The 24,570-nt window shown below is 28.9% G+C and overlaps 5 protein-coding genes across 9 annotated transcripts; 2 read left to right on the forward strand and 3 right to left on the reverse strand.

Moving 5' to 3' along the window:
• Positions 1 to 511: 511 nt before the first annotated feature.
• LOC130903694 (clavesin-2-like) lies at positions 512 to 6,422 on the reverse strand. The gene is made up of 2 exons (XM_057815925.1): positions 6,137 to 6,422; positions 512 to 3,466 (listed from the first exon to the last, which is right to left on the reverse strand). Exon 2 carries the CDS (start codon positions 3,457 to 3,459, stop codon positions 2,599 to 2,601), a length of 861 nt encoding a protein of 286 aa, XP_057671908.1. The 5' UTR covers positions 3,460 to 3,466; positions 6,137 to 6,422; the 3' UTR covers positions 512 to 2,598.
• On the forward strand, positions 6,232 to 9,683 carry LOC130903695 (partner of Y14 and mago). Of its 2 annotated transcripts, XM_057815927.1 has the most exons (4): positions 7,012 to 7,054; positions 7,113 to 7,188; positions 7,245 to 7,487; positions 7,845 to 9,683. In XM_057815927.1, exons 2-4 carry the CDS (start codon positions 7,155 to 7,157, stop codon positions 8,120 to 8,122), a joined length of 555 nt encoding a protein of 184 aa, XP_057671910.1. In that variant the 5' UTR covers positions 7,012 to 7,054; positions 7,113 to 7,154; the 3' UTR covers positions 8,123 to 9,683. The 2 variants fall into 2 exon arrangements, with proteins under 2 accessions (XP_057671909.1, XP_057671910.1); XM_057815926.1 differs by having other exon boundaries at positions 6,232 to 7,188.
• Positions 9,684 to 9,847: 164 nt separating this feature from the next.
• LOC130904114 (probable serine hydrolase) lies at positions 9,848 to 16,441 on the forward strand. 4 transcript variants are annotated; one of them, XM_057816682.1, is made up of 4 exons: positions 9,848 to 9,980; positions 12,502 to 12,555; positions 13,806 to 13,862; positions 15,498 to 16,441. In XM_057816682.1, the coding sequence occupies exons 2-4, from the start codon at positions 12,525 to 12,527 to the stop codon at positions 16,346 to 16,348; spliced, it is 939 nt and encodes a 312-aa protein (XP_057672665.1). In that variant the 5' UTR covers positions 9,848 to 9,980; positions 12,502 to 12,524; the 3' UTR covers positions 16,349 to 16,441. The 4 variants fall into 4 exon arrangements, with proteins under 4 accessions (XP_057672665.1, XP_057672666.1, XP_057672664.1 ...); XM_057816681.1 differs by lacking the exon at positions 9,848 to 9,980 and adding an exon at positions 12,308 to 12,442; XM_057816679.1 differs by lacking the exon at positions 9,848 to 9,980 and adding an exon at positions 12,317 to 12,446.
• A 1,555-nt stretch (positions 16,442 to 17,996) lies between these two features.
• LOC130903655 (probable serine hydrolase) lies at positions 17,997 to 19,361 on the reverse strand. The gene is made up of 2 exons (XM_057815881.1): positions 19,340 to 19,361; positions 17,997 to 19,101 (listed from the first exon to the last, which is right to left on the reverse strand). The coding sequence occupies exons 1-2, from the start codon at positions 19,359 to 19,361 to the stop codon at positions 18,260 to 18,262; spliced, it is 864 nt and encodes a 287-aa protein (XP_057671864.1). The 3' UTR covers positions 17,997 to 18,259.
• Positions 19,362 to 20,438: 1,077 nt separating this feature from the next.
• LOC130902967 (probable serine hydrolase) lies at positions 20,439 to 22,940 on the reverse strand. The gene is made up of 3 exons (XM_057815252.1): positions 22,802 to 22,940; positions 22,101 to 22,157; positions 20,439 to 21,336 (listed from the first exon to the last, which is right to left on the reverse strand). Exons 1-3 carry the CDS (start codon positions 22,833 to 22,835, stop codon positions 20,489 to 20,491), a joined length of 939 nt encoding a protein of 312 aa, XP_057671235.1. The 5' UTR covers positions 22,836 to 22,940; the 3' UTR covers positions 20,439 to 20,488.
• Positions 22,941 to 24,570: the final 1,630 nt, after the last annotated feature.

The following is a 24,570-nucleotide window of genomic DNA, read 5'->3' on the forward strand; positions in this document are numbered from 1 at the left end:
CACTAACACAAAGATTTATATTGAAATTAATGGTTGATAACTGCATTGGAGTCGATTTGGCAACGTTTTATTATGACCTTAAGATATATTTTGCACTAACCCAATTTATATTGAAATTGGTGGTAGTTAACTCCTTTGGAGACGATTTGGCAACGTTGTATTGTGCCTCCAAGATATCTATCGCGTCAAAACAACAATGTATATTGGAATTTATGGTAATTATCGTTTTATTACAATATTTTGACAATTTTGCTCTAAAATCACAGTTCAAATTGGATTCATGGTAGTTAACTTACCTAGAAACGATTTGGTAAAGTTCTAATGCGTGTATTCGACATATTTTACACTGTCACAATAATTTATATTTATACCATGATAGTTAAGTCTCTTGTACACAATTTGGCAACGTTTAATTGCGATTTCGAATTTCAAGTCACTAGTTTTAGGTTTATCGACCTGTAGAATATAAATTTAATTCAGGGAGTATCAAAATGTAAATCAATAAATCAAATTAGCCTTAAATAAAAAAAGTCTTTATTAAAAATTTCACATAGAAATATTTATTTATTATATCGACTATAAATAAAATTTTCCAATAAATAATACAGAGTGATACTTTTAGATTCATGTTAAGCTATTATTGAGGATTTTAGCTGTATAAAGTACCAAAGAAACACCCCGTACATGCGTTTCTACTAAAGAACAAGGTTTTGTCACGCATCGTAATTTTATAATAAATATTGAACGATTTTTTTTAATTAATATATACATATAATGAAAAATCCTTATAGCACATAATAAAATATCATTTTTTCTAAAAGTCCAGCATCACGTATCACTTGTTTTCGTCCCTCAGTCGTCCTATTATTATTAAAATACAAAACGGTAAGAATTTCGCAATATTTTTTACGTATAAGGTTACTAGAATATTCAATACAGCTATGTAAGAATATTAGCGGAAATTATACAAGATGGCGACTTGGCAACAGAGTACAACAGTCATAACTCGACTTAAACTATGAAAATTTCAAAGTTAAAAGTACTAATTGTAAAATAACAATATAACTATAGAAATTGTCTATAGTTTTATTATTTTTTCTTTTACTTTTTACTTGAACCAATCCTGCGCTCGTATGGCATCGGCACCATTATAATCTATATTCACCATAATGATTCTTATTGACCAATTGGATCAGAAGTTGTTGTCATGACGACGTTGTGAAATTGGCGCCATAAAAACAAGTGAACAATAAGTAAAGAAGAAATACAAATTAGAATGTGTCGAGAGTTGATTTTATAACTAAGTATAAGTTGGTTCTATTAATATATAATCTAAAAGGATTCAATAAAAAATGTTTAACGTGAAGTGTGTTAAGAAAGCTGAGTTACCGCCAAGAAGACATTCGTATCGTATGATTAATTTTTCCTGTTCATACTGTAAGTACTATTTATTGCAATATATTACTAAATTATAGTATTCGGCTTTTACTTTGAATTAGAAATTTTAATAATTACGGTGCTTATTTTAACCAATAATCCGTGAAAAACCATGATTACTTACTAGTGCCAGTTCATCTAAATATCAAACATCAGCGAAATGTAAAATGCAAATCAAAATACAGTCGATTTATGATGGTTTTTTTACATCGTCATATTCGTGCAAAAGATTCAATAGAAAAAAGGTTATATCTCAGTCAATTTAACCAAAATTATCTTTGGTAAACATAATACTAAATCGAAACTAAGTTTGGTGAGCAATGGTACACCATTTATTATTCATTCGAAAACATATACACCAGTATAATTTCATTTGTATTAACAAAAAAATGTATTATGTTTTTATAATCACAATTAACGTAAGATAAAGGGCAAAAAATACAAGGGTCATAAACTATTTTTTTAAATAATTCATTAAATCTATCATTGCAATAATATGAAAAGTTTCTAATTCAATAGTTTGCTTTATGCTATGCAACCCACAAAACAACCAAACAGCTTTGTTCGTAGTTGCCAAATCTCACGTTGTAGTTTTTAGACCACGTTGAAAAAACAAAGTATTACATTACACCAATTTTTTATGATTCAGTAATTTCTTATTAAAAAATAGGTAGTTTTCATTTATAATTCAAGTTATAATCTATCATATAGGGCGTTAATTGAACTGTTAACTAAATAAATTTGACTTTCGACTATATTCAGCTATGATCAAAATAATAAAAAAGAAGAATTTGAATATAACTTGAGTAATGTCATTTGATAGTTTTAGAGTTTTGTTTGTAAAAAGTTTAATGTATTCGGATATAATACAAGGTAAGTTATGATTATATATATATAATGAAACTTATCTTAATTAAATTTTGAAAATTAGATATCGGATAGAACTTACCTCAATTCAGTTAGGGGGAAGTGAGAAACTTGTTATCAAACAAAGCCCGGTTTTTTCTCAATTGGCCAACTTTTTAGAACTTCTCTTATATTTTCAATGACATTTGTGTTTTTTTTTCTTTGTATATTTCAAAATTTTCAATAGATACCTATTTTATTAAACATTTGTATAAATAATAGTTGGTGTACCATCAGTCACTTAACCCTCATACTTCAACTAGTACCATCAATATCCTTCTCATATCCCAATTTTTCGTGTAAACTATCTAAAAACGTTCTAGGATCATAACTAGGTTCTTCCCCGCCCAATTCGGCCGGCAAAACGTCCTTATGAACGTGTTCGTGTAAAGTACTTAAATTATTACCGTGTACAAAAATTCTTTCTTTCACTTTTTCGTGTAAAAAAGGTTTGATGAAAGCCAGCGCCGTTTCAACGTACCAAGGCTGAGCTATAAAATGGATACCTTTGAATCTAGCCGGGAAACAATCCTGTAGCCCTTCAATAATCAATTTCAACATGAAAGGCTTAAGATAAGTCGATTGTCTGAACGTAAATTCCGTCCAATCTACTAAAACTACAAAACCATTCGATTGATTGTGAATGTGGTCGGTGAGATGTTCGAGTACTAATAAAAACGCCCTGTATATACTATTTAATCCGTAGCTACAGTCCCAGTTGTTGGCTGTGAAGAGAAGCACGCATCTTCCTTTCCTATCTTTCTGTCTTAATACTCCAGGCAGGCCGTTTTCTAAAGATTTTCTTATATCTATTGCTGCTATATTCATATTTTGAAAAATCTCCGGATGGCGTTTCTTGTAAGACACGTAATTTTTCAATAATAAATAACTTTCTTCCAAATCGAATTTTCTGGCGTATAAAAATTTTTGTAGGGTTTGATTAGATAAATTTCTCATGTCATTCTTCAAGTCGTCGTCTTCGCATTGGTTTATCATTGATTTGAGATGGTTTGTAGTGTCGTTGGTTCTTTCTTTGTGATCCTTGTATTTCGGCAAAGTCACTTTCGCAACGCTAAATGCGCTGTTGCGCATGTTGTATTCTAAAAACTCCGCCATGGTGCATCTAAAATACCAAAATTTGAAAATAATTATTAAAAATGACACTTAAAAGTTTCATCTACAAATTGTGGTAAAAAATTTTGTAGATTCCATATTTCCTCATTAAATAAGCATTCAAATTGACAACAATGTAATTTTTTCTGCTAATAGTCTAGAAAAACTACACTCGAAAGTGATAATTAGATGATTTCAGAGAATTTATCAAACGGAAAAATATTCATATTTCCTAAAACTCACGTTAACTTTTCTCAGTGTATATCATATTATGCTATCCCTACTTAAAAATTTTGCACGTCAGCTTATTGCCACCTTTCTTTATTAGAAACTATATCTATATGTACAGCGTTGCCAACTTCTCACTTTCTGTTACAGATTCTATTCAATACCCTGTTTTATTCTTAATAATTACTCGTTACGTTTTTGATTCTTTGATTGTGAATATATTCTATTTGCTAATTTGTAAGTACATTTCAATCTGGTGATGTATGTATAGTTATTTTAACTAACTTCTAGTTCATTTTATATTTCTATAGAATCTTTTGTGGTAGTTAGTGAACAAATATATCATATGACAACACTGGTTATGTATGTTATGCAGATCTATAGGTTAGAGTAGTATTTTCAAACAAAAAATATTGATAATTACTCATTAGTAGTGAAACTTTCAGTTAAACTTTATATTAAAGATATAAATATCAAAAATTTCCTTAAAAGCATGCGCAGATAAATCTCAGTTGATCTTTTGAATCATGTTGCAATTCTAGTGGGAAATCTAGTTATTTCTGGTTTAACATCCAATCAAATGTCAATCACATCAGCTGATTGATTGTAAACCTTACAAAATTTAACCTAGTTGATTCGTAATTTTCATTTAAGGCGTTTATTTTGAGTTTTTATTTTATTTCTTCAAAGGTAAATTGTTTCGATTAGTGGCAGCCATTAAACAATGACAGCGACCTTTCACAATGTCAAACATGTTTTAAGATTGCAATTTCTTAAGTGATTTCGTATTTTTTCAGTAACAAAACACTTTTACAAAGAAGATTAGGGTAAAGTGGGAAACAATGTCGTTTTTTGTTTATTCAATCTGCAAATTTTTTATTGTTTTTTCGGAAAGTGTTTATTATTTAATATTATAAATACTACCAGGGACAGTTAAAAAATCGTTAATACATTCTTTCCTTTTCCCAGTCTAGATACATTTTTTCTTTCTTTGTTCAGCAACATGGTTTATATGTCGTAAACTGGTATCTGTTGTGTATTTATTTTTCAGTATTGTGAAAATATCATAATTTATACTCAGTATGTAAACAAAAAGCGACGTTTCTGTTTATTAATAATCGAGAAAACCCACATATACCATAAACAATGATTTACAACGTAATAAAATCCCATTACCTACTATATATGGTATTTTTTTAACTATTTCTACTGAAAAAACCTGTTAGTGTGAACAGCTCCTAATATCTTGTCTTCTTTTTGACACTAATACCAATATATGTTGCCAAATCTACACTACCACTATTGGCAATAGGGTTCAACTAATTCTGGAGCGTTCTACATATAGAAAAAAGTTTCGCATTTTAAGGTTATCTTTTTGACGTCACTACATTTCCTAATTGTTTTGTTTACTTCACATTTTTATTGTAGAAGGGGTAAAACTAAACAAATGTAATGTTTCATTAATTTTGAAAATGTTTTTAAATTCAAATTTTTGATACGATGAATTTACGAACATTTTTTTCTGTATTCTTCTTGACAATACTTTTGAAAGCCAGTGTATATTCACCAGAAAGTTGATAAACGTAAAGATATAGCAGAAAAGTTAAATCAAAACTGTAACTTTCAATATACAGAAATCATATAATGGTAATCGATTTTATTTTAGGTTAGGTTTGTAAAAAAGAAGATTCTAACGTTTTACGTTTACGTGTTGTGTCATTTTTGTAACTACAAAGATATTTTTATAGAAAATGGACGTTATGGAAGAAATATAAAGACTCGTTCTTCATATTTCTTCTGTAATATTAATTTAAAATATTTTTTACCACAGGAAAACCTATTCAACTTTACTTATAGACAGGAAACAATAAAATAAATGTGTGTACATATACGGATGAAAATGAAAACAATAAGACACGTTCGGTGTTTTATACCGTATGTCCACTTCGAAATTTCGTATTAAAAACTATAGGTATCGGTTTAAACTCAATCTGTTATTATTTTCACGCGTGTAAAATAAATATTAAAAGAAATAATTATATGAAACGTGTCATTTTCCTTGTTTTGTTCATTTAGAATATATTTTGTGAGCTACATTTTAATAAATCATCCTGTATAGTTTATTTTATATAATAATTCCACTAGGCGCAATAAATTTAAATTTTAATCAATGACGTTCTCAAAAATATTAATTTATAACATAAGATTCGTTAATTTTTAAATGGATCATGTGTTATATTAAGTCAGGTCCTGTTTTTAATAAAATGATCAATTTTATTACAACGATTTGAACGTAAAATGAAATATTTCAACTACATAAATCGTGAAATACCTACTTGGATATATTTCGAATGACATTAAGCCGAAAGTAGACAAAAATTAACACAAACCAATCAAGGTCATCGATAATTATCACTATTACTAATAATATTCAATAAACAATATACTATACCTAAATATAGAGTATATATAACTGTGAAAAACTCGTTTCAAACACTTTTTAAAACTATTTCAATCCATTTTGATACAAAATAATGGTCAGTGTTTAGTACCATCTGTCTTTGACAAGTGTTTGGGTTACCACTAAACGAGTCAGGGTTCTACCTCAGTGACTCACCGTTGGTACCGTCAATTTACACTGAAACACAGGATTCACCTGTTCGTAACGCCACGGATTTTATTTGTTGATTCAACTAGATTATCTCTAAAAAGAGTTTTTGACTACGCTGTTATTTCAGGTAGATAAGAGGAAATCAGTAATAATTTCGATAGATACGTAGTGAATTCGATTAGTTATCTATTTAAAATATTTTTGATGGCTTTGATAATTATGTTTAAATTAAATACAAGGTTATATCGAACGAATTATTTTATTTCATATTTTTTAGACAATTTAAGTTTATTATCGTTGACTCAAATATTTTAATTATCCATTAAATTAAGTAGTAAACCATATTTAAAACAACAAATTTTTTGAGTTTTATTTCAACAATAATTGGATTAAAAATGGCGTTGGCTATCAGCACCACCTATACTATAAAAGCAGTACTATTATTTAGAAAACAATTTAATTGATAAAAATATTTCAATTTTTCTTTTTCTGGCTATGTAATAAACCATATTTACAACAATAAGTAAAAATACAGTAAAGTTGAGATATCTTGCGATCTATTTCAATAATAATTGGATAAAAAATGGCGCTTACATTCATTACCATCTATAGCATATAATTAGTACTACTAGTTACCGTCTTCGTGTCGCTAATATCGCAGAGTAGGTATTGACAGCAGTTGATAGGTAACAAATGCAAGTAACCTAAATTAGTAATAATTAAAAAAACATATGAAGTTATATTTAATTTTATATAAATGTAAATAATTACATTATTTTCAAATTTAATAGAACTTGATTGATTCTGATCTATTTAGGAAATGTTCAATTCATAAATATAACCCAAATCAATTGTAAACATGTCGTTAGCAAATAATGTCGTACTGGAAAATGGTAAGTATTTAATTACATTTATTTATAAGTACAATTTGAATGTTTTACTGTTTAAGGAGAGCAATATATACCCGCTTCTCAAAGACCTGACGGTACTTGGAGAAAAGCTAGACGCGTTAAAGAAGGTTATGTACCACAAGAAGAAGTTCCATTATATGAAAGCAAAGGAAAACAATTTATGACTAGAAAGAATGATCCGGTTATATTAGCTACCGGGCAAGTTGCCAAAAAAGCTACTATACCCGGTTTGTATATCGTGGATGATGATGTTGGTGAAAAAAAGAAAAAATCCAAGAAAAGTAAGTTTTTTCTAATAATACATTGTTTTGTAATTTGAAAATCATAATTTATTAAATTATATTTTTTGTAAGAAAGATTAAAAAAAATTTATTTTTCATAAAATGAATGATTTGTTTGTCGACTTTTTATATGTTTTTGTTGACAAATAGTTGTGATTTTAGGTTATTTTTAATTTGAATTTAGTTTAAACAGATAAATATTTTGATATTTATATGCCGAAATTTCAGTATTTTTATCTGTTTAAAAAACTAATTTTCAGTCAAAAGTGACCTAAAATTGATTTTTTTCCGCTTATTATCATATTTTTTTATTAATCAACATTGTTCCTACTAAATACAGTTATTGCTCTTGTGTAGAAATTGAAGAAGTAGGGAAACTTTTAAACAGTGTTAAGCTGACAGATACACCGAAACAAAAAGACGCCAAACCAATTAAAAAAGAACAAAAAAACGAAGGCGGGGATCCAGAAAAGAAATTGAAAAACTTGAAGAAGAGGTTACGAGAAGTAGAATCTCTTGAAGAAAAAATCAAAAACGGTACATTAGCCAAGCCTGAACCAGAACAATTAGTTAAAGTTAAAAGAAAAAACGATCTCATCCTTCAAATTCATGAATTAGAAAAGCAGTTGCAATAAGGTTAGTGTGGTATATTTACTGGGTTCTAATGTCAATTTTGTGAAATGAAATACAAGATTTAGTGATTACTTAATTGAAATTGATATATTTTTTGATGATTAATCATTTTCTTTTAGTTATAGCTGATTTTGTAAAGGGATTATTTGAAATTTTCATTGTTGCAGTACTCAGTATTCTGATATCTAGATTCAGGAAAAATTTTATCAAAAAATTGATGACTTTCTTTTTTTATGTAATTTTGGCTTTCGTAAGTCAAAGCTTGACCAATATGTTCATTTACTAAGACAATTCATTTATCAGATATATTATTTTGACTTTACATTGGTGAAATTGTGACCTAGCTGCATTGTGCTTCATAGTTACCAAGTCTTATACTTCGAATGCTCCTGAGGGATTTCTTCTGTTCCTTGACATAACCATGTATTTTGTCTTCGACTCATTAATGGTGAGGCCCTACCTAACACCAAGAGGTGTCTTGTGGTATCTATAAGTTATCCTGTTGTTAACCTTTATCTCAAGGACTGTTTCAGTTATTTATTTAGCAATATTTTCCAAAAATGTCCACCATTCCACTTTATACACTTGATTAACTTTATTTCTTGAATATTTTGATAAAAACAGCAACATAACATTAACATCACCTAAAGTCAAGCAGTCAAACCTCTTGAGTTTTTGAAGTCAACCAGTACTAGCTTGGAAATCGATTCTTTTTTTATATAAAATCCTTCCAGAAATTGTAGTGATAGAAGGAAAACTGATGAAATAGAAAAAATTACTGCTTTCAATTTATATATTTTATTTTATGATGATTTTTCTTGATATAGGTCTAATTCGATCGAATTAATTTTGAGAAAGACCGATAAAATGAATTTGTACTAAACTTCAAAGTTTTCCTATTTCAGGGCCCTCCAATCTTGATACATAATAACCCATTAAGTAACCTTTAAACTAAAATCTTCCAATTCAATTTTTTAATAACAATGAATTATTTCCTCAAATTTTATATATTATCAGATCTAATATTACAAATTTTGTGATTTTTCTTCCTTGCATGTGTTAATATTTATATTTTTAATAGTCTATTAGGAAGTTAAGTTCGTATTATGGATGAAATAAAATTGTAATTGCTTTATATTAATTAATATCGTTACCAATTGAGGCATGGGAATGAAAAATGCTGTAAATATCAATGAAACCCACAACGGGCATTAAGTCAATGAAATTTAAACAGTTGAAATGGTTAAAAATGCAAAGAAATCAGATGAAAATCCAAAATATCACCATTTTGTTGTATATTTTCAAATATCTACCATATCATTTATTAATTGTTGGATGATTCTAAAATATTTTACTTCATGTTGGTGTTTTTATACATTTACATGCCTCAATTTAACAATGTATATAGAATTCTTTCTCAATTTTATAGAAATATTTCTGTTTTCACAACGAAATATCAGCTCAACAACTAATTTGAATGGTTTATTTATTATTTTCTATTGATTTTTAATTATTTTCAACATTTTAAATTCAATACACAACCAAATAAAAAATAAACACATACAATTGGAGTTTTTTTTAATATTCCTGAATTTCAGTATACCTAATTTCTGCGTCATTGGTTGTACAGCTTTACAGTTCCAGACTATGTTTAGTATAAGACTATTATTATGCTTAGTGTAATATGGGTTTAACAAGTAGTAGGTCAAATGAGCAAGACAGATGTCAATTGTCAATAAACGATAAATTTTGTAAACAAATACGTGCTATTATTTATTTGAAATGAAGAATAGTGTTGATTACAGTAAATTGCGACTTAAACTTGAAACTCGTGACGATGTTTTTGAGAGTAACCTCTAGGTGAGTTTCCGTTTTGTCCATTCTCTAATTACTACATTTCTTTTAAACATGCTGCAGGCTTACAAAGGAAAGAATGGGGGAAAAATAATTGAAATTATATACAGAGGTCAAAGAAAAATAGTTTTAATTTACAAAAATAAAAAAATATAACCTAAATTTATTTAATCATTTTTTGCCGGCATAATGTTGGCCGACGTGGTGTCTAACGCCCCATTTATAGTTGGCATGTTTATCTGTTTTTACAAAAGTGTGTACTGGCCCTGTAACGCCGTGGCCATGATAATCCCTTTTATTTCTTTGAATCGAGATTCTATCTGCAATAAAAAATATTCTATTTATAAAAAAGCATTTTTAACAATGACTCCTCAAAAAATTACAGTTGCTAGATATAACCAGAAATCAATAAGGTTCGAATAATTAGTTAATGTTCTTGAAATATATAAATTTTGTATCTCAAATCACCTATAATTGTCACCCTAATTCTTGGTGATATACGATTTTAAAAAAACATATAAAGGGAAAATATATCGAGATATTTTTGATTCATGTTACTTTATTTTATTATATTACAATTTATTTATCAATATAATTGTCCCAACAAATTTTAAATACTTCAAAATCGAAGAGAGGTTTCCTTTACAGATGATTTATTATCATTATTAGCAGTAAAGGACCTTGTTTAGAAAATTCTGACATCAAGAATTTGGTGCTACCAAAACAATCTCAAGCTTAGCACCAATTTTAACTATTCATCGAATAATATTTGATGTTTTATCTGTTTTTATTGGATTAAAGCATTTACCACACTTATTTAATGTTTTAAACATTTCCAAAATTAAATTTTGGATTGCAAACTTCACGGTGATAATACATGTTTTAGAGAGAGCTACAACAACTCAACTTATTCCAGATAAGCCCCCCATTTTTAGTGTTGATGTTTTGATTATACAAACTATTTCATATTTTTTTTAAACGCAGTTTTGTGACTTTTCAGGAAATACAATTTTTTGAACATTCTGTTCAGAGATATTTCTTAATCATTCAATTAACGTTAATTTTTTATTTTATCTCTATTTTCACTGTTTTCTCCTTTCATTTACAAATTTTTTCCCTTCAAAATCTCTACAATTCAATATCAACTCTTCATAATGCTTGAGAATTGGTTGAATATTCCTCAATTGAGGCTAAATATCACTTCCCGAAGAAGAGTTTCCAGTCAATATTAAAAGTCAAACCAATACAAAGCCGCCCCTGTCTGAATTATTTAATAAGTTGTAAAAATTTCGGAAATGAAATTGAAGGTAAGTGTGTTTTTTCTTTAGAAAACGCGTATTTTGATAGAACTTGTTAACCTTCAAAACAGACAACTATAAACATGAATAAGAACTTTGAACTCACCTTGATATTGTCCTGAAGAGAAACAAAATAATACTGATGCAATCAAAAATAAAATATAACCCTGAAACAAAACATTTTAACAAAAATTGAAATATGACTTCGAAAGTATTTGCTTTGTAGTACAATTTTATATAAAATTACTTACGATTTTTGAAAATTCCATTTTACAACACCTACAGAATAACCGTCGAAACAATCTTTATAAAACTAAATAAAATAACTGAAAATATTTAACAATTACTTCATTTATATACTATTATAATAGAAGAAAATAACCAGGCAGGCAGAAAAATGATACACTTTCTTTATCCATTTTTTTTCCAATAAGTGAAAGTGTCCTGAAATTGGTTGCGATATAGTCAAGGTTCACTTATTTAGATCTTTTAGAAATTTATGAAATAAAAAGATTAGACCAGTTCAATTGCTCAAATTAAATATATATATTGATTCAATGATTCAACAAATCGTTTTATTTGACATATATTCAAATTCTTTTATTATTCATCGAATTAGTGTTAAATATAGAATTGTATTGTTGGAAGAAAATCGGTTTAACACTCTCTATTTCTTTTTACCCGCTTCTAATTTATTGATATTGAAGATCCAATCAGAATAAATTAAAGAACGATAGTAGCTAGTACACCGATGTTCTTTCTCTCTTCTATCAGCGTTTCGGACCTAACCTAACTACCTCCCTCTTTTTATCTTTAATATGAACTCAATGTTACTACCTTCTTTTTTATATGGCGGATAGTGTACCCATTGGTATGTTCTGTGGTGTAGGTCTTCAATTGATAATTAATAATATTTGACTCATGTCACGCCACTGTTAATTACTGAAACTTCATTGAAATCACGTGATATTTTATTCATTACATACAAGTTCCTTTTTTTGTGAATGTTTGAAATTAGCTTACATTAATACATACATACAACCACGTACGTTTTCAAGGGTTTGCGTTTTTTTTTTTTATTTTGTCTATATCAAGTTCAAGGTGATCGTATCTCACAATCGATTAGAATTTCAGTACATATTGAAAATAAAACGCTTCCAGTTCACGCTCGTCGGTGATAGTGTATATTACACCAGCGATTACATCCAAATAACAAACCTTTTTTGTAGGTTATGTTGATTAGTTTTTAAAAATGAGTGCAAATGTTAATGGTAGCATAAATGGTAAGTAAATTTTCGAAATTAAAATAATAAACGTCTTTTATTTCTCATAAAGGATTAAAGTGATAATAATTTTAGTAAATATACGAAACCATGCCTTTTGTAACGAATAAACAATACCTTGAATGATAAGTATTTCAAAATGGTATTGTACGTTACCTAATGTTAATACGAATATGAATTATGTATATTAGAATTATCACTACTTTTTTACAAATATCAGTGATAACAAATTGATAATATTGTAATACTTATTTGAAATGTATTTTACATATAGATTATCTAGGAAAGTATTCAAATATGTAGCGGATTTGTATTAGCAAACGAAAATAATACAGTACACCAAAAATCGATCATTTTCAACAATTTATTTAGTCCACTCAAATTAGATCCTAACTTCTGAATAAAGAAAATAATTACCTTCAAAAAGGTTATTGAAAGTAGAAGGTTATAGAATTAGTTTTCTAGCAAATATCCTCCTAATAATTTGACGTTGATAACAGTTATTAGCAAATTGATTTTATAATTCATATCATTTACATAACCAGTAGCGTGCTCGACAAATTTTATTGATAAAAATAAAACAATTACTAATTTGCTATTTAGTTACAATTACATTAATTCAGATAAAAAAATAGACTTTCGATTTCCAAATGAAAATTATTTCAAAACTTGCTTCTGGTACTGCTGTTTTTGTATAATTAGTTTAGTTTAGATTAGACTGGGTTTTTCGTCTTTTTCTTTGCACTGAGCCTTGTTTGTTTCGACTAGAATACCGATACAATATTTCCCTTTTAGAATAAAACATATTTCCCCATATGAAATAAAACAGGAAGAGTGAACTGTTTGAATTTTCTATAAAATTATTTATTAATTGATCTAGCTAAGCATTAGAGCAAGAAAGAACCAGACGAGGTCATCAAGGGTCGTCATTGTGTTCCAAACAAAACAAATTTTACATTTGTTGGAACTGAAAAAAATTGTGTTTCAAATTGTTTTTGAAGGCTTGCGATTATTGAATGTATATTGAATCAATACAAATATTTTGAGGTTAAATTATTTTCATTTTGGTATCATTAATAAAGTGTTAATCACATTTTGTATTAAAATTAATTTGTTTGGATATATAAAAATGACTTTCTACAACTTTCTATGCTGCATTAAAGCAACTTTGACTTTGTAGTGTTAAGGAAGCTTTCGAAATCTTTAAAATATATAGAAATTTTCTTACTTTTAGATAAATTCTCTTTCAGGAGATTTCACAGAATTTAAAGAAGTTGAGATACCAGTTCCTTGGGGATACATTTGTGGTAAGATATTTGGATTGATACATTTGGTTACCTTTTTAATATATATTTTTTAAGTATATTTATTAATATTGAACATGTTGTTTATAAGTTTCCAACTTGATGTTTTTCTAAAAACTTTCCTGTCAACCTCTTCTTCTTTCCTGGTACATGTCCTCGTTTATTAAGAACAGTAAACACGACTTCTGTGCAATTACATAGACAAAGATTACAGGAGGAAAAGATGACTAACTTTATTGATCAAATATTGTGTCATGTACTATAAGACCATACAGTTACATGAACTCTGTAGTTCATTATATTGTTCAGTTTGATTAAATACAGCCAAGTAAATACCTGAACGTATAAATTATACTGTTTTTAATGAAGGTTTTACGTCGCGGTCGAGTAAATTCGTTTTAGTCATTGTTTTAATTGAAATAAATAATTACTGTTACTACGCAATTATAAATTATTTTTTGGATTTTTTAACCGGTTTTTTTCAACTTGATAGCACCTAAATTAAAAACAATTATAAATAAAGTGGAGAAAGTCCAACGAATGGAACTTTATCTTGAATAAACTAGAAAACGACGAAAAAATGTCCAAAATGTTTCATTTTAATAAAATTTGTTAGAAAATATTTCCAATCATCTCCGAAGTAGAGTTGAAGTGGCAACAGCGTATATGGATAAATTATATTTGCCGATTTAGTTCCGAACCAGCTCATCCAATCATGGTTCTTTCAGTTGATAATTTTTAGAAACAGATCTGTGGTCCCGAGTCCAATCGATTCTAGTTTTTACTATATTTTTAGTACGAATAAAAATCGGATTTGTTCATATTTATTTATCTCATATTTGGAAGTTTGAAAGAATTAATACATTATTAAAAATTATATTTAACAGTAGTCAAAGTTGATATACTATAATTCTTATATCATGTTGTAGAACGCACTTTAGTGCTGTGGTCACGTCATCATGTCATTACTGTCATTGTTGTAAACGTTCATTTAATAACACAGTTGATATATCTAGGGTCAACGAACAGTATATAATTTCACTTTTTGTAGTAATTAAGAATCTGTTTTTAAAATCATAAGAGTACATAAAGAGGCGTCCCATAGAGAATTTAAACTTTGAGGTAAAATAAATTATTAAAATCGTTGTAAGGAAGCGATTACGAATTAGTTTGGATTAGGTTCTAATTTTGATCTGTATTTATATCAAATAATGACCGATTTATTGAATTTCACTTCTAATAATGGCGTTTTTGGTTATTATCTACGTTCAAAGAAAAATATAAAGAAAGCACGTTTCATAGTTCGACTAAAAATCTGTTAATTTTTTATTGTTTTTAATTTGAAATTTCTTTTTTTTTTTAAATTAGAATGTCCTCAGCCCTGGGCTGTTCGGCCAGTTTGATAAACTCCAAAATTGTATAGGTTATTTATAAACACTATTTTTTTCATAATAAAAGAGTTCTAGATATTATTTAGGGATAGTTATATTTCTAAATTCACTTGTCTTCTTTTATTGGTTGGGAAAATTAGGAGTTCATGTAATTTATAGTCCAAGATGTGTTTAGTATTGATAGAATGTATTATTTCATCAATGTTTCAAAAGGGATTGTGCTTACTAATATATTTTTTTGCTCAAGGAAAATGGTGGGGCTCGAGAGACCTCCAGCCCATCATAGGTATCCACGGTTGGCAGGACAATTCCGGTACATTCGATAAATTAGCACCGTACATCACACAACAAGGACTTTCCTTCTTATGTATAGATTTACCAGGTCATGGTTTCTCATCTCACATCCCGAAAGGTCTCCAATACAATCTCTGGTATGATGGCGTCTACTACGTCAGAAGAATAGTGAAACATTTCGATTGGAAGAAGATTACTATCATAGGACATTCACTAGGTGGCGGTATAGCTTTCTTATACGCCTCCATTTTCCCCGACGAAGTTTCCAAGTACGTTAGCATCGATATTTCAAGTCCCAGCGTTAGAAACCCTAAGAGGATATTAGAATTTGCAGGAATTCACATCGATAAACTGTTCGAATATGAGAAAAAATCATTAGAGCATACTCCTTGTTATTCATACGAAAATATGTTGGAAATGATGCTGGACGCTCACGACGGTTCCGTAGATAAAGAAGGTTGCGAAATTTTACTTAAAAGAGGAACTAAACCTTCTACGGATAAAGAGAACCTTTACGTATTTACCAGAGACCCGAGATTGAAAATAGCAGTTTTAAGTTTTTTAAGTATGGACAAAGTATTATATTTCGCTTCAAGGATAACTTGTGAAGTCCTAAATATTAGAGCTGAAGATGGTATCAAATTGGATCCCCCCGCAAATTACGATTTACCTTTAGATACGATAGAATGTACTGCAAAGAGGCTGGAAAGGGTGGTCGTTAAAGGAACGCATCACGTACATTTGACCAATGCCAAAGCTGTAGCTCCAATTATTATAAATTTTTTACTATCCGACGCGGATTAGGTCAATTTTTATTTTTTAAATAGAATGCAGTATTTAATATTTTCGTTTTACAGCTTTAAAACTAATTGTAATTAAAAAATGTTTTAAAATAAATATTTGTTGTTTTTTTTTCGTCCCTGTATAATTAATCCTAACACTTAAAAACTAAAAAGTCACAAAATAATAATATCCCAAATTTTATATTTAATTTTCTTTTATAGAAAAACAGGTATACCTTAAAACAAATCTCAATTTCATATCTGAAATCGTTAGTTAAAAACGTTGAAGTTTCTATAGACATCAATTTTATTCATAAAAAAAAGAAACAAGACCTTGAACAACAACCGTCACGAAATATAAATCAGCTGGATGTCGCAACGTTGCCAATTTTAAGTTACGATGACGAAGTTCTGTAGTGCTAGATTAAGAAAATATTCCTTAAAATATTATTTGTTAAAAACCGTATACAAAGTGTAGAAGTGGCTCTGTCTCGAATACTAATCACATTGTATTTTATTAAGACAGAAAGTTTTTTCATATCATTAGTGTAATTTACCCCACTTCACCCTCAATAGTATCATATATGATTTATCTGAGCACAAAAAACGTGATTTTTCCACGCACGATTAATAATTATTTTTTCCGATATATAATAAAGAAAATAACTCACTTTCATTGAGGCCATGAAATCAACATTTTCAATGTAATCCGTCAAATAAATTATGACCATCGTTTAAGGTTAAAATAGACTAAGATCAAGAATTCCACAAACATTAGGACGGTCTACCTACCTAAGCAAATCTGTAAGACTGACTTCTGATGTTACAAATTACACGTTATTACTTCACTTTATAGTAAAATGTCAACAAACAAATCGATAATAAAATAAGTGGTTTGTTTCATGTAAAACTCACTGTATAAGGTGATTTAGAAAGATGAAAGTTTCATAGAATGCTGTAATTTGTGCCTGGTTAATGAAACTAGACCGTACTATTTTTTGTAGAAGAGTCCTTGAACTAAGATCGATAATTATTTCCACGACATGTCCAGTTATAAGTCTAAGAATTGTTTTCATCATAGACAGTTATTTTAAACATCATCTTCCCTTACAAATTTAATAGTAACTTTTCAAAGCCCACACACCAAACTTCAAATGTTTTTATGATAAACAATATCCACTGTTGTTTTCGTATTTGGTAATGCTACAAATGTCAAATTGTATATTTTATTAGAAGAAGACAGCATTAAAATGTCACAAGCAAGGCGCCAACCACTTGGAACGGAAAAACCGCAGTTTCAGTTTCCGCAGGCAGCAGCTACAAAAATAAATGTAAAGTTGGAATTCTTCAACAGTAGAAAGCATTATAATCACAAATATGTTGTTTACGCAGGAGGCTGAAGTTCAGATTAATTTTTCTATTTTTGGTGTAAATCACTAGATGGAACTGTCAGTATAAATAAAATCCACCTGATAGTTTATTAGTTCTGGTTATAAATAAACAAATATTCAATAAGGATTTTCATATTTTTTTAATTGTATTTAAATTAATCATTTATTTATACTAATCTTTCACAACATTTAAAATATTTCTATTATAAATTATCAAGTATTACAACTGCTTTAAAAAACAACTGACTACATGGCGATGTTGCCACAAGTAAATAAAATAGTTCAACATAAATAATCAAATTTACTATTGAGTATACGAATACATTCAAAAGTGTTCCGTATTTAGAATTATATGACTCAAATATTTTCATCTATTTATACAAGGTGGTCTAAAAGTCATCACCCTATATCGGAAGCAGCTATAATTTTTGCAAATGGTGGTAGTTGTCAGTTTTGCTTTGACATTTGTGACGTAAACCATTTTCTTTTTTATATTCGATAAACTACATAAAATTTTCACAATAATCTGTTACTAAATCTACTTATTGAGAATTTAAAAAATTGATAATAATAGAAGCGATAACTTCCGGGTGTATTAAATGCACGTAATGCGTCCCATCCACAAAGACTCTAACGATTCGCTCCGTTTGACTACCTTCTATCGCGTCCAAAATAATATCATAATTTTCCGGTGGATCTAGTTCCATCCCTCTATCGGCTCTGATATTCAATATTTCGCACTTGATCATCGACGCGAAATCTAATATTTTATCCATCGTAAACCAAGTTAAAGCGTCAATTTTCAATCTAGGATCCCTGGTTAACGAATAACATTCTTTCCCATGACAAAATTTTATCCCTCTTCTTAATAAAATTTCACATCCTTCTTTATCCAACGTTTCGGAATAAGTTTCCATCATCGACGTTAATATTTCTTGGTAAGTCCCCGAAATATCTTCTTCATAGCCTTTTTCGTGATCGAAGAGTGTGTCTATGTTACTTGCTGCTAACGGAAGGATTTTTAAAGGACTCTTAATGCTAGGACAACAGTTATCAATACTGATGTACTTGGCGATGTCGTTGGGATAAATTGCGGCGTATAAAAATGCTATTCCTCCACCAGAAGAGTGTCCTAAGATTATGATGTTTGTCCAATTGTAAAATTTTACTAATCTTCTTATCACATATACGCCGTCGTACCAGTGGTTGTAAATGAGGCCTTCGGGATACGGAGACGATAAACCGTGACCGGGTAAATCGATACAGAATAAGGTAAATCTCTGCTTTGCTAAAATTGGAGCTAATTTGTCGAAAGTGCCGCAATTATCTTGCCTACCGTGAATAGCAATGATAGGCTGAATGTTTCTAGGACCGTACCATTTCCCTAGAAAAAATATATTATTTCCTTTATAAATCTATAATCAACTTTTCTGACAGCTATGGTTATTCAATATTTGAATGTATGCAACCAACATAACTCGTCTAGACAATATTTGATAATAAAAAATCTGGCAATATATTAGGACTGTATTTTGTGTTTTAATTGAGAATCCAATTTTATTTTTAGCAAATAATTCAAAATTATGAATACAATACAATAAATAAAACAAAAAATAATTTACTGCGTGTTATACTCATAGACATGCCTATAGGTGAAGGTATACCTTATTCTACCATGTTGCCAAGCCGTTACAATTAACTAAAAAATTTAAATGATTCGTTTTATTCTTTACCTCGATTTAAGATTTAAAAAACGAAAGTATAAAATTACTTAAAGAAGCTTTAGCTTTAAATAATATTTATAAACGGTAATTGAAACGATTAGAATAAAAATACTCAAAGATATAAACAAATGAAATTCTAAACCGTTTTAAAAATGGCAACACAGCAAATGGCTGTTAATAAATTATGATGACATTCAATGACTAATTTAATATACATTTCAATCATATCTAGAATTATATTGTAACATTAATTCGAAAGATGTATGAATATAATAAATATTCCAAGTAACTAGTACTTTGTATTATTTTGTAATTTTTGTTAACGTAAAGTCGTGTTGAATTTGGGTTCGTTGTAAAGGTCATTGATTCGAGTTGTGTACATTTTTTTTAGAATAAATGTTGCAGTGAAATTTTTTATTCAGAAAATTTTGATATGATAATGTTATTGTCTATTATTAACCCATATTTTCTTAATTATTTTTGAGAAAACGGACGCTATTAGAATGGAATATTTTGGTAAGATCATTTAGGTTTTTCAGACCACGTGATTCAATATGACGTTTATCGACAAGTAGTTTCAAGGTGTGAATTGAGATTGTGAACGTTTTTATGATTAGTTTGAGTTTATTTTAAGGATTTTACAGTTGATCAGACTTTTTTTAGTATATAAAATACTTTTCCGAGATGCAGAGTGAACATAAAAAACTTTAAATACTACACTCTCATTTAGGATAACGTACGTTCGCCATATTGGAAAATTATGACGATTCCGATTGTGGTTGAAACATAAATAAATTCAGAAAAATAAACGCGGATACTTTTTCAAAATATAATAAATAATTTTTTATTACATTATTTCCAGATTAATATTTTTGTGAGAATGATAATTTCTTTACAACTTTCATGTAGTCTATGAATAGTTATAGGTTAGAATATGGGAAGTAAATTTTTGAGGATATTTCAGTTAATTGTAATTGAATAAGAAAAAAATGAAAAATGTCCTTAAAAATCTTTAATTTCAACGTAATTAATACAAAAGTTATTTTTCTAATCGGCACTTGTTTTTAAGAAGTTCAAAACAATTGGTGCCACAATATCGACGCCGGTTAAGTGAACGTGATGTTTCCCTTCGACAACAACCCTCTCGAATCGCTTAGACGAAGATTCAATCGGGTCTAAAACGTGATCGTAGAATTCATCCATGTCGAATTTCATACCATCATCCGCCCTTATGTTCAATACTTCACAAGTTATCCTAGCGGAGAAATCTAGAAGTTTGTCTATGGTGAAGAAAGTGAAGGCATCGATTTTCAATCTAGGATCTCTTGTGAAAGCGAAACAATTTTCCTTGTCCGGAGAAGGCTTCAGTCCGCGTCTCAGTAACATCTCAGCACTATCCACGTCCAAAGAACCGTGATGACCCTCTATGAAGATGTTCAACATTTCTGGATAATCGTAACAAAGAGAATCCTCGGAACCCTTTTCGTAATCGAACAGTTTATCTATGTTCGCAGCAGCTAAGCCCAGTACCTTCTTAGGATTCCTAAAACTGGGGCTACAATTGTCGAAACTGACGAACTTTTCCACTTCATCGGGATAAGTTGAGGCGTATAAGTAGGCCATTCCCCCACCCAAGGAATGTCCTATTATGGTAATTTTTTTCCAACCGAAAAATTTGACAAGTCTTCGGATGATGTATACCCCATCGTACCAATGGTTATAAACGAGACCTTTGGGATAAGGGGTAGAGTAACCGTGACCGGGAAGGTCGATACAGAAGATTGGGAAACCTTCTTTTTGGATAATAGGAGCTAATCTGTCAAATGTGCCGCAGTTATCTTGCCAACCGTGGATTGCGAGAATCGGTTGGACGTTCCTAGGACCATACCATTTTCCTAAAACAAATTCGATGTACATTAATGAAGCAGATGCTTCTATACTTTTAATTACTCTATGTTTTATCACAAAACAATTTTTGATTAGTAAAAAAGAAGAAGAATGTAGAACTAACCAAGAATGTAAATGTCAATGCACTATTTTATTTTGTTTTACGAGAGATTTTTCTTAGAATTTGTACTTTTGATCACGAATAGGAAGAAATTAATTTTATGCAAAAATACCTATTAGTTAAATCTCAATTTAGCACGTCGAGCTGAATGAATAATTTTTTTAGAAGCTGTTTGAGTTATTTCACGATTAAGAAACACTGACGACTGGAAGCTTCAATTAATTCGGTGAGCTTATTCCCTTTTTTCTAATTTATCCTAAATCAGCACGTTATTTGTTTGTATTTGATGCACAATTGTAACAAAATCAATGCACAATGGAAAAAAGTAGTTATTCTCGAAATCAAAACAACTGTATATAGTTTCTTTCGTCGTAAAATGTGTTTTGTAATAAAATGAAAGTGTCAAAGGTACATCAGATCACTTAACCTTCCATGAATCAAGTATTTAATCACTTTTAATAAATTTTATTTCACTTTTATTTGAAATTCATAAATATTGTTTTCTCAGTGTATTTAGTTGTACTTTACGTTAAATGACGTCACCAGTTGCTTTTTAGAACAAATTGTCTCTATTGATAACTTTTATGTATGGAATGTCAGGTGTCACCATTTAAAATGAATATTTCAAACTATTTAAAGATTTGTACTTACCACAAATTTTTCCCCATGGAACTGGCACTTCAACTTCTTGGAAATCATTCGTATCCGCTAAAACAATAATTAAAATGCATTCAAACCAATTAGATGGCGTCTATTTATTGTTTCCTCTCCTAATAACATAGGTAACACCTTTTACATTTTGTTATTGTATTGAAAATAAATTATGAAAATCAATTCAATTAATAGTAAATCAACTGATTGAATGTATGTAATTAACTTGTAAAGAGTTACATGTTACAAGGAGTTTGTTGAAAAAATATTATTACTTATAATTGAGGTTATTTATTTCATGAATACGAGAATAAAAACAAAGGAATATGGTCACTTAATGATAGATCCTGGTATGTACAACATGAAGTTAGTTGTGAAACTGTTATTTTAATAGTTGATTCATTATATAATTGGGTATTAAATTGAAACTTAACTAACAACTTCGAATGAAAAATTTCATCTAAAAACTAATTTTAATAATAAGAACAAATTCAATTGCTTAATTTCATTAACATTGTTGCCTAAAATTGAACTCAAATATCCTAATTTGCTTGCGTTATGTATAAGTAAAAAATAGAGATGGGAGTTTGTACAGTTTCTCAAAGAGATTTTGATATAATTTCCATCTCTATACCTTCACCAATATAGAAATAAAAGTATTTTTAAATATGTCTGATCAAAATTAAAAAAAATTTACTTACGACTAGGGCCAGTTTTGGCGGTTATTTTACTCATTTTTAATTAAAGTATAAACCACGGAACAAATGCAAAATCTTATCGACTATTTCGATTAGATTAATACACTGTCAAGATGTTACTGGACGAGCAGGGCTTCATCAGCCAGTTTTTGAGTTTATATAGGTCAAGATTGAAATTAAAAAATTCATATTTTACGGGAAACAATAGAAATAAAAGACACGTGATTAGTGTCAATAATGTGCAATTACCAGTACCGTAACATAATTTTATTAATCACACAATCGTGTGTCATTAGGTAAAACTTGATAATTTTCACGGAAAATAAACTAAACCACGTGCCTCTAGTAAGAATCAACTTGCACATTTTCTATCAACATGCTTCAAAAAAGTATATGCTCCAAATAATTTTGTAATTTTATATAAAAGAAGAAGGAAGGATGTAATCAACAATTTTTGTTTTCACTGGTGGTGCAAGTTTTGTTGAATAAAACAAAAATCTCTGGTTATTTAATTTTTCATAAAACTATTGACTCAATAGAGATGAAATCGACTTATTTATTAAAAATAAAACAAACAAAATGTATTTTAAGCATCATAATTTACATTATGAGAAAAATAAATCAGAATCTTAACAACAAAATGAGCAATCAGAACATTTTTTCTTATGAAAGTTGTAGTTGTATAACCTATCGAAAAAGTTCACTCCGTAATAGCAAAAACGAAGATTCAATTTTATAAGCAAGAAAATATCTCACAAGAATGATTGTTTTGCTATGTTTATTCCCTGTTTCTTAATAAAAACAAATGTATAGTTAAAAAAATTGCAAGGAACTGAGAGAGTTACTTATGATACAAATAGGGGTTATTTACATGATCTTCGAGCTTCAATATAAAGTGGTAATACGGTTTAGAATCTAAAGTAAAAATTTATGAAAACCCCAGTCTGTCTAAAACAAAAAACTAGTAAAAACATAATCCTGCAAGAGCTGAAGTAATGAGCAGTGATTGTGACTTGATGATTAAAGTGAAAGAAAAAGTTTGATAAGCATTCAAAATGGGATCGACTAAGGAAGCATAATGGAATCCACAATTGCATAGCAAACTGTAAGTATACTAATTCTTTAATTATTCAAAATACTGATGCCTGTTAGAGAAATACGAATTCAAAAACCATGCAAGCAAGAATAATGATATGGCTACTAGATTATAATATTTATAGGACTTTGTCAGTACTTATTGAGGTTTTATAAGTTTTTCATAGGTTTTTATCTAAGTCGATTAGTTATTATCAGTTTTCATACTTTCTAAGGGATATTTATTGCAGCTTTTGTCTTTTCGCCTTCAGATAGAACTTAGATTAATATTTTGTTGAGTAATTTTTAAAATAACTCCAAGATTTTTGAAAATATGTTAATTCATTTATAAAAACACTACTGCCTAGTTCCACACCTCTAGTAACATAAAATTTATTTCTCTCTTGTTATCATTGTATAATAAATTAACATTATCAGGTGTAAATATATACAGAATTAATTATTAGTTAAATTCTTTACATTAAAATTACCAAGGGAAACAATTTGAGTGACAGAATCTTATAAAAGGTATTGCGAAAAATGTGCTAAATACGAATCACAGGAATGATAAGAGTTGGTTTAAATGAACTCATTACATAAAAAATTCTCTAATATAGAATCTTGCGAATCTATTTTCTGTTATTTTTGAGAAATACACCATTTAAATTTCATGTAATCACTGCATTTCTGGTAACTCG

The sequence above is a fragment of the Diorhabda carinulata genome, chromosome 2, assembly GCF_026250575.1.
Source record: "Diorhabda carinulata isolate Delta chromosome 2, icDioCari1.1, whole genome shotgun sequence".
Classification (NCBI taxonomy): Eukaryota; Metazoa; Arthropoda; class Insecta; order Coleoptera; family Chrysomelidae; genus Diorhabda; species Diorhabda carinulata.

Excerpts from the sequence above, each read along its gene's own strand:
- LOC130903694 (XM_057815925.1), bottom strand. The coding sequence starts at position 3,459 with ATGGCGGAGTTTTTAGAATACAACATGCGCAACAGCGCATTTAGCGTT.
- LOC130903695 (XM_057815926.1), top strand. The coding sequence starts at position 7,155 with ATGTCGTTAGCAAATAATGTCGTACTGGAAAATG. Across the intron at positions 7,189-7,244 it reads TAATGTCGTACTGGAAAATG|GAGAGCAATATATACCCGCT; the intron begins GTAAGTATTTAA and ends TTACTGTTTAAG. Across the intron at positions 7,488-7,844 it reads AAAGAAAAAATCCAAGAAAA|AAATTGAAGAAGTAGGGAAA; the intron begins GTAAGTTTTTTC and ends GCTCTTGTGTAG.
- LOC130904114 (XM_057816682.1), top strand. The coding sequence starts at position 12,525 with ATGAGTGCAAATGTTAATGGTAGCATAAATG. Across the intron at positions 12,556-13,805 it reads TGTTAATGGTAGCATAAATG|GAGATTTCACAGAATTTAAA; the intron begins GTAAGTAAATTT and ends ATTCTCTTTCAG. Across the intron at positions 13,863-15,497 it reads TCCTTGGGGATACATTTGTG|GAAAATGGTGGGGCTCGAGA; the intron begins GTAAGATATTTG and ends TTTTTGCTCAAG.
- LOC130903655 (XM_057815881.1), bottom strand. The coding sequence starts at position 19,361 with ATGTCTATGAGTATAACACGCA. Across the intron at positions 19,102-19,339 it reads GTCTATGAGTATAACACGCA|GGAAATGGTACGGTCCTAGA; the intron begins GTAAATTATTTT and ends TATTTTTTCTAG.
- LOC130902967 (XM_057815252.1), bottom strand. The coding sequence starts at position 22,835 with ATGAGTAAAATAACCGCCAAAACTGGCCCTAGTC. Across the intron at positions 22,158-22,801 it reads CGCCAAAACTGGCCCTAGTC|CGGATACGAATGATTTCCAA; the intron begins GTAAGTAAATTT and ends TTATTGTTTTAG. Across the intron at positions 21,337-22,100 it reads TCCATGGGGAAAAATTTGTG|GAAAATGGTATGGTCCTAGG; the intron begins GTAAGTACAAAT and ends AATTTGTTTTAG.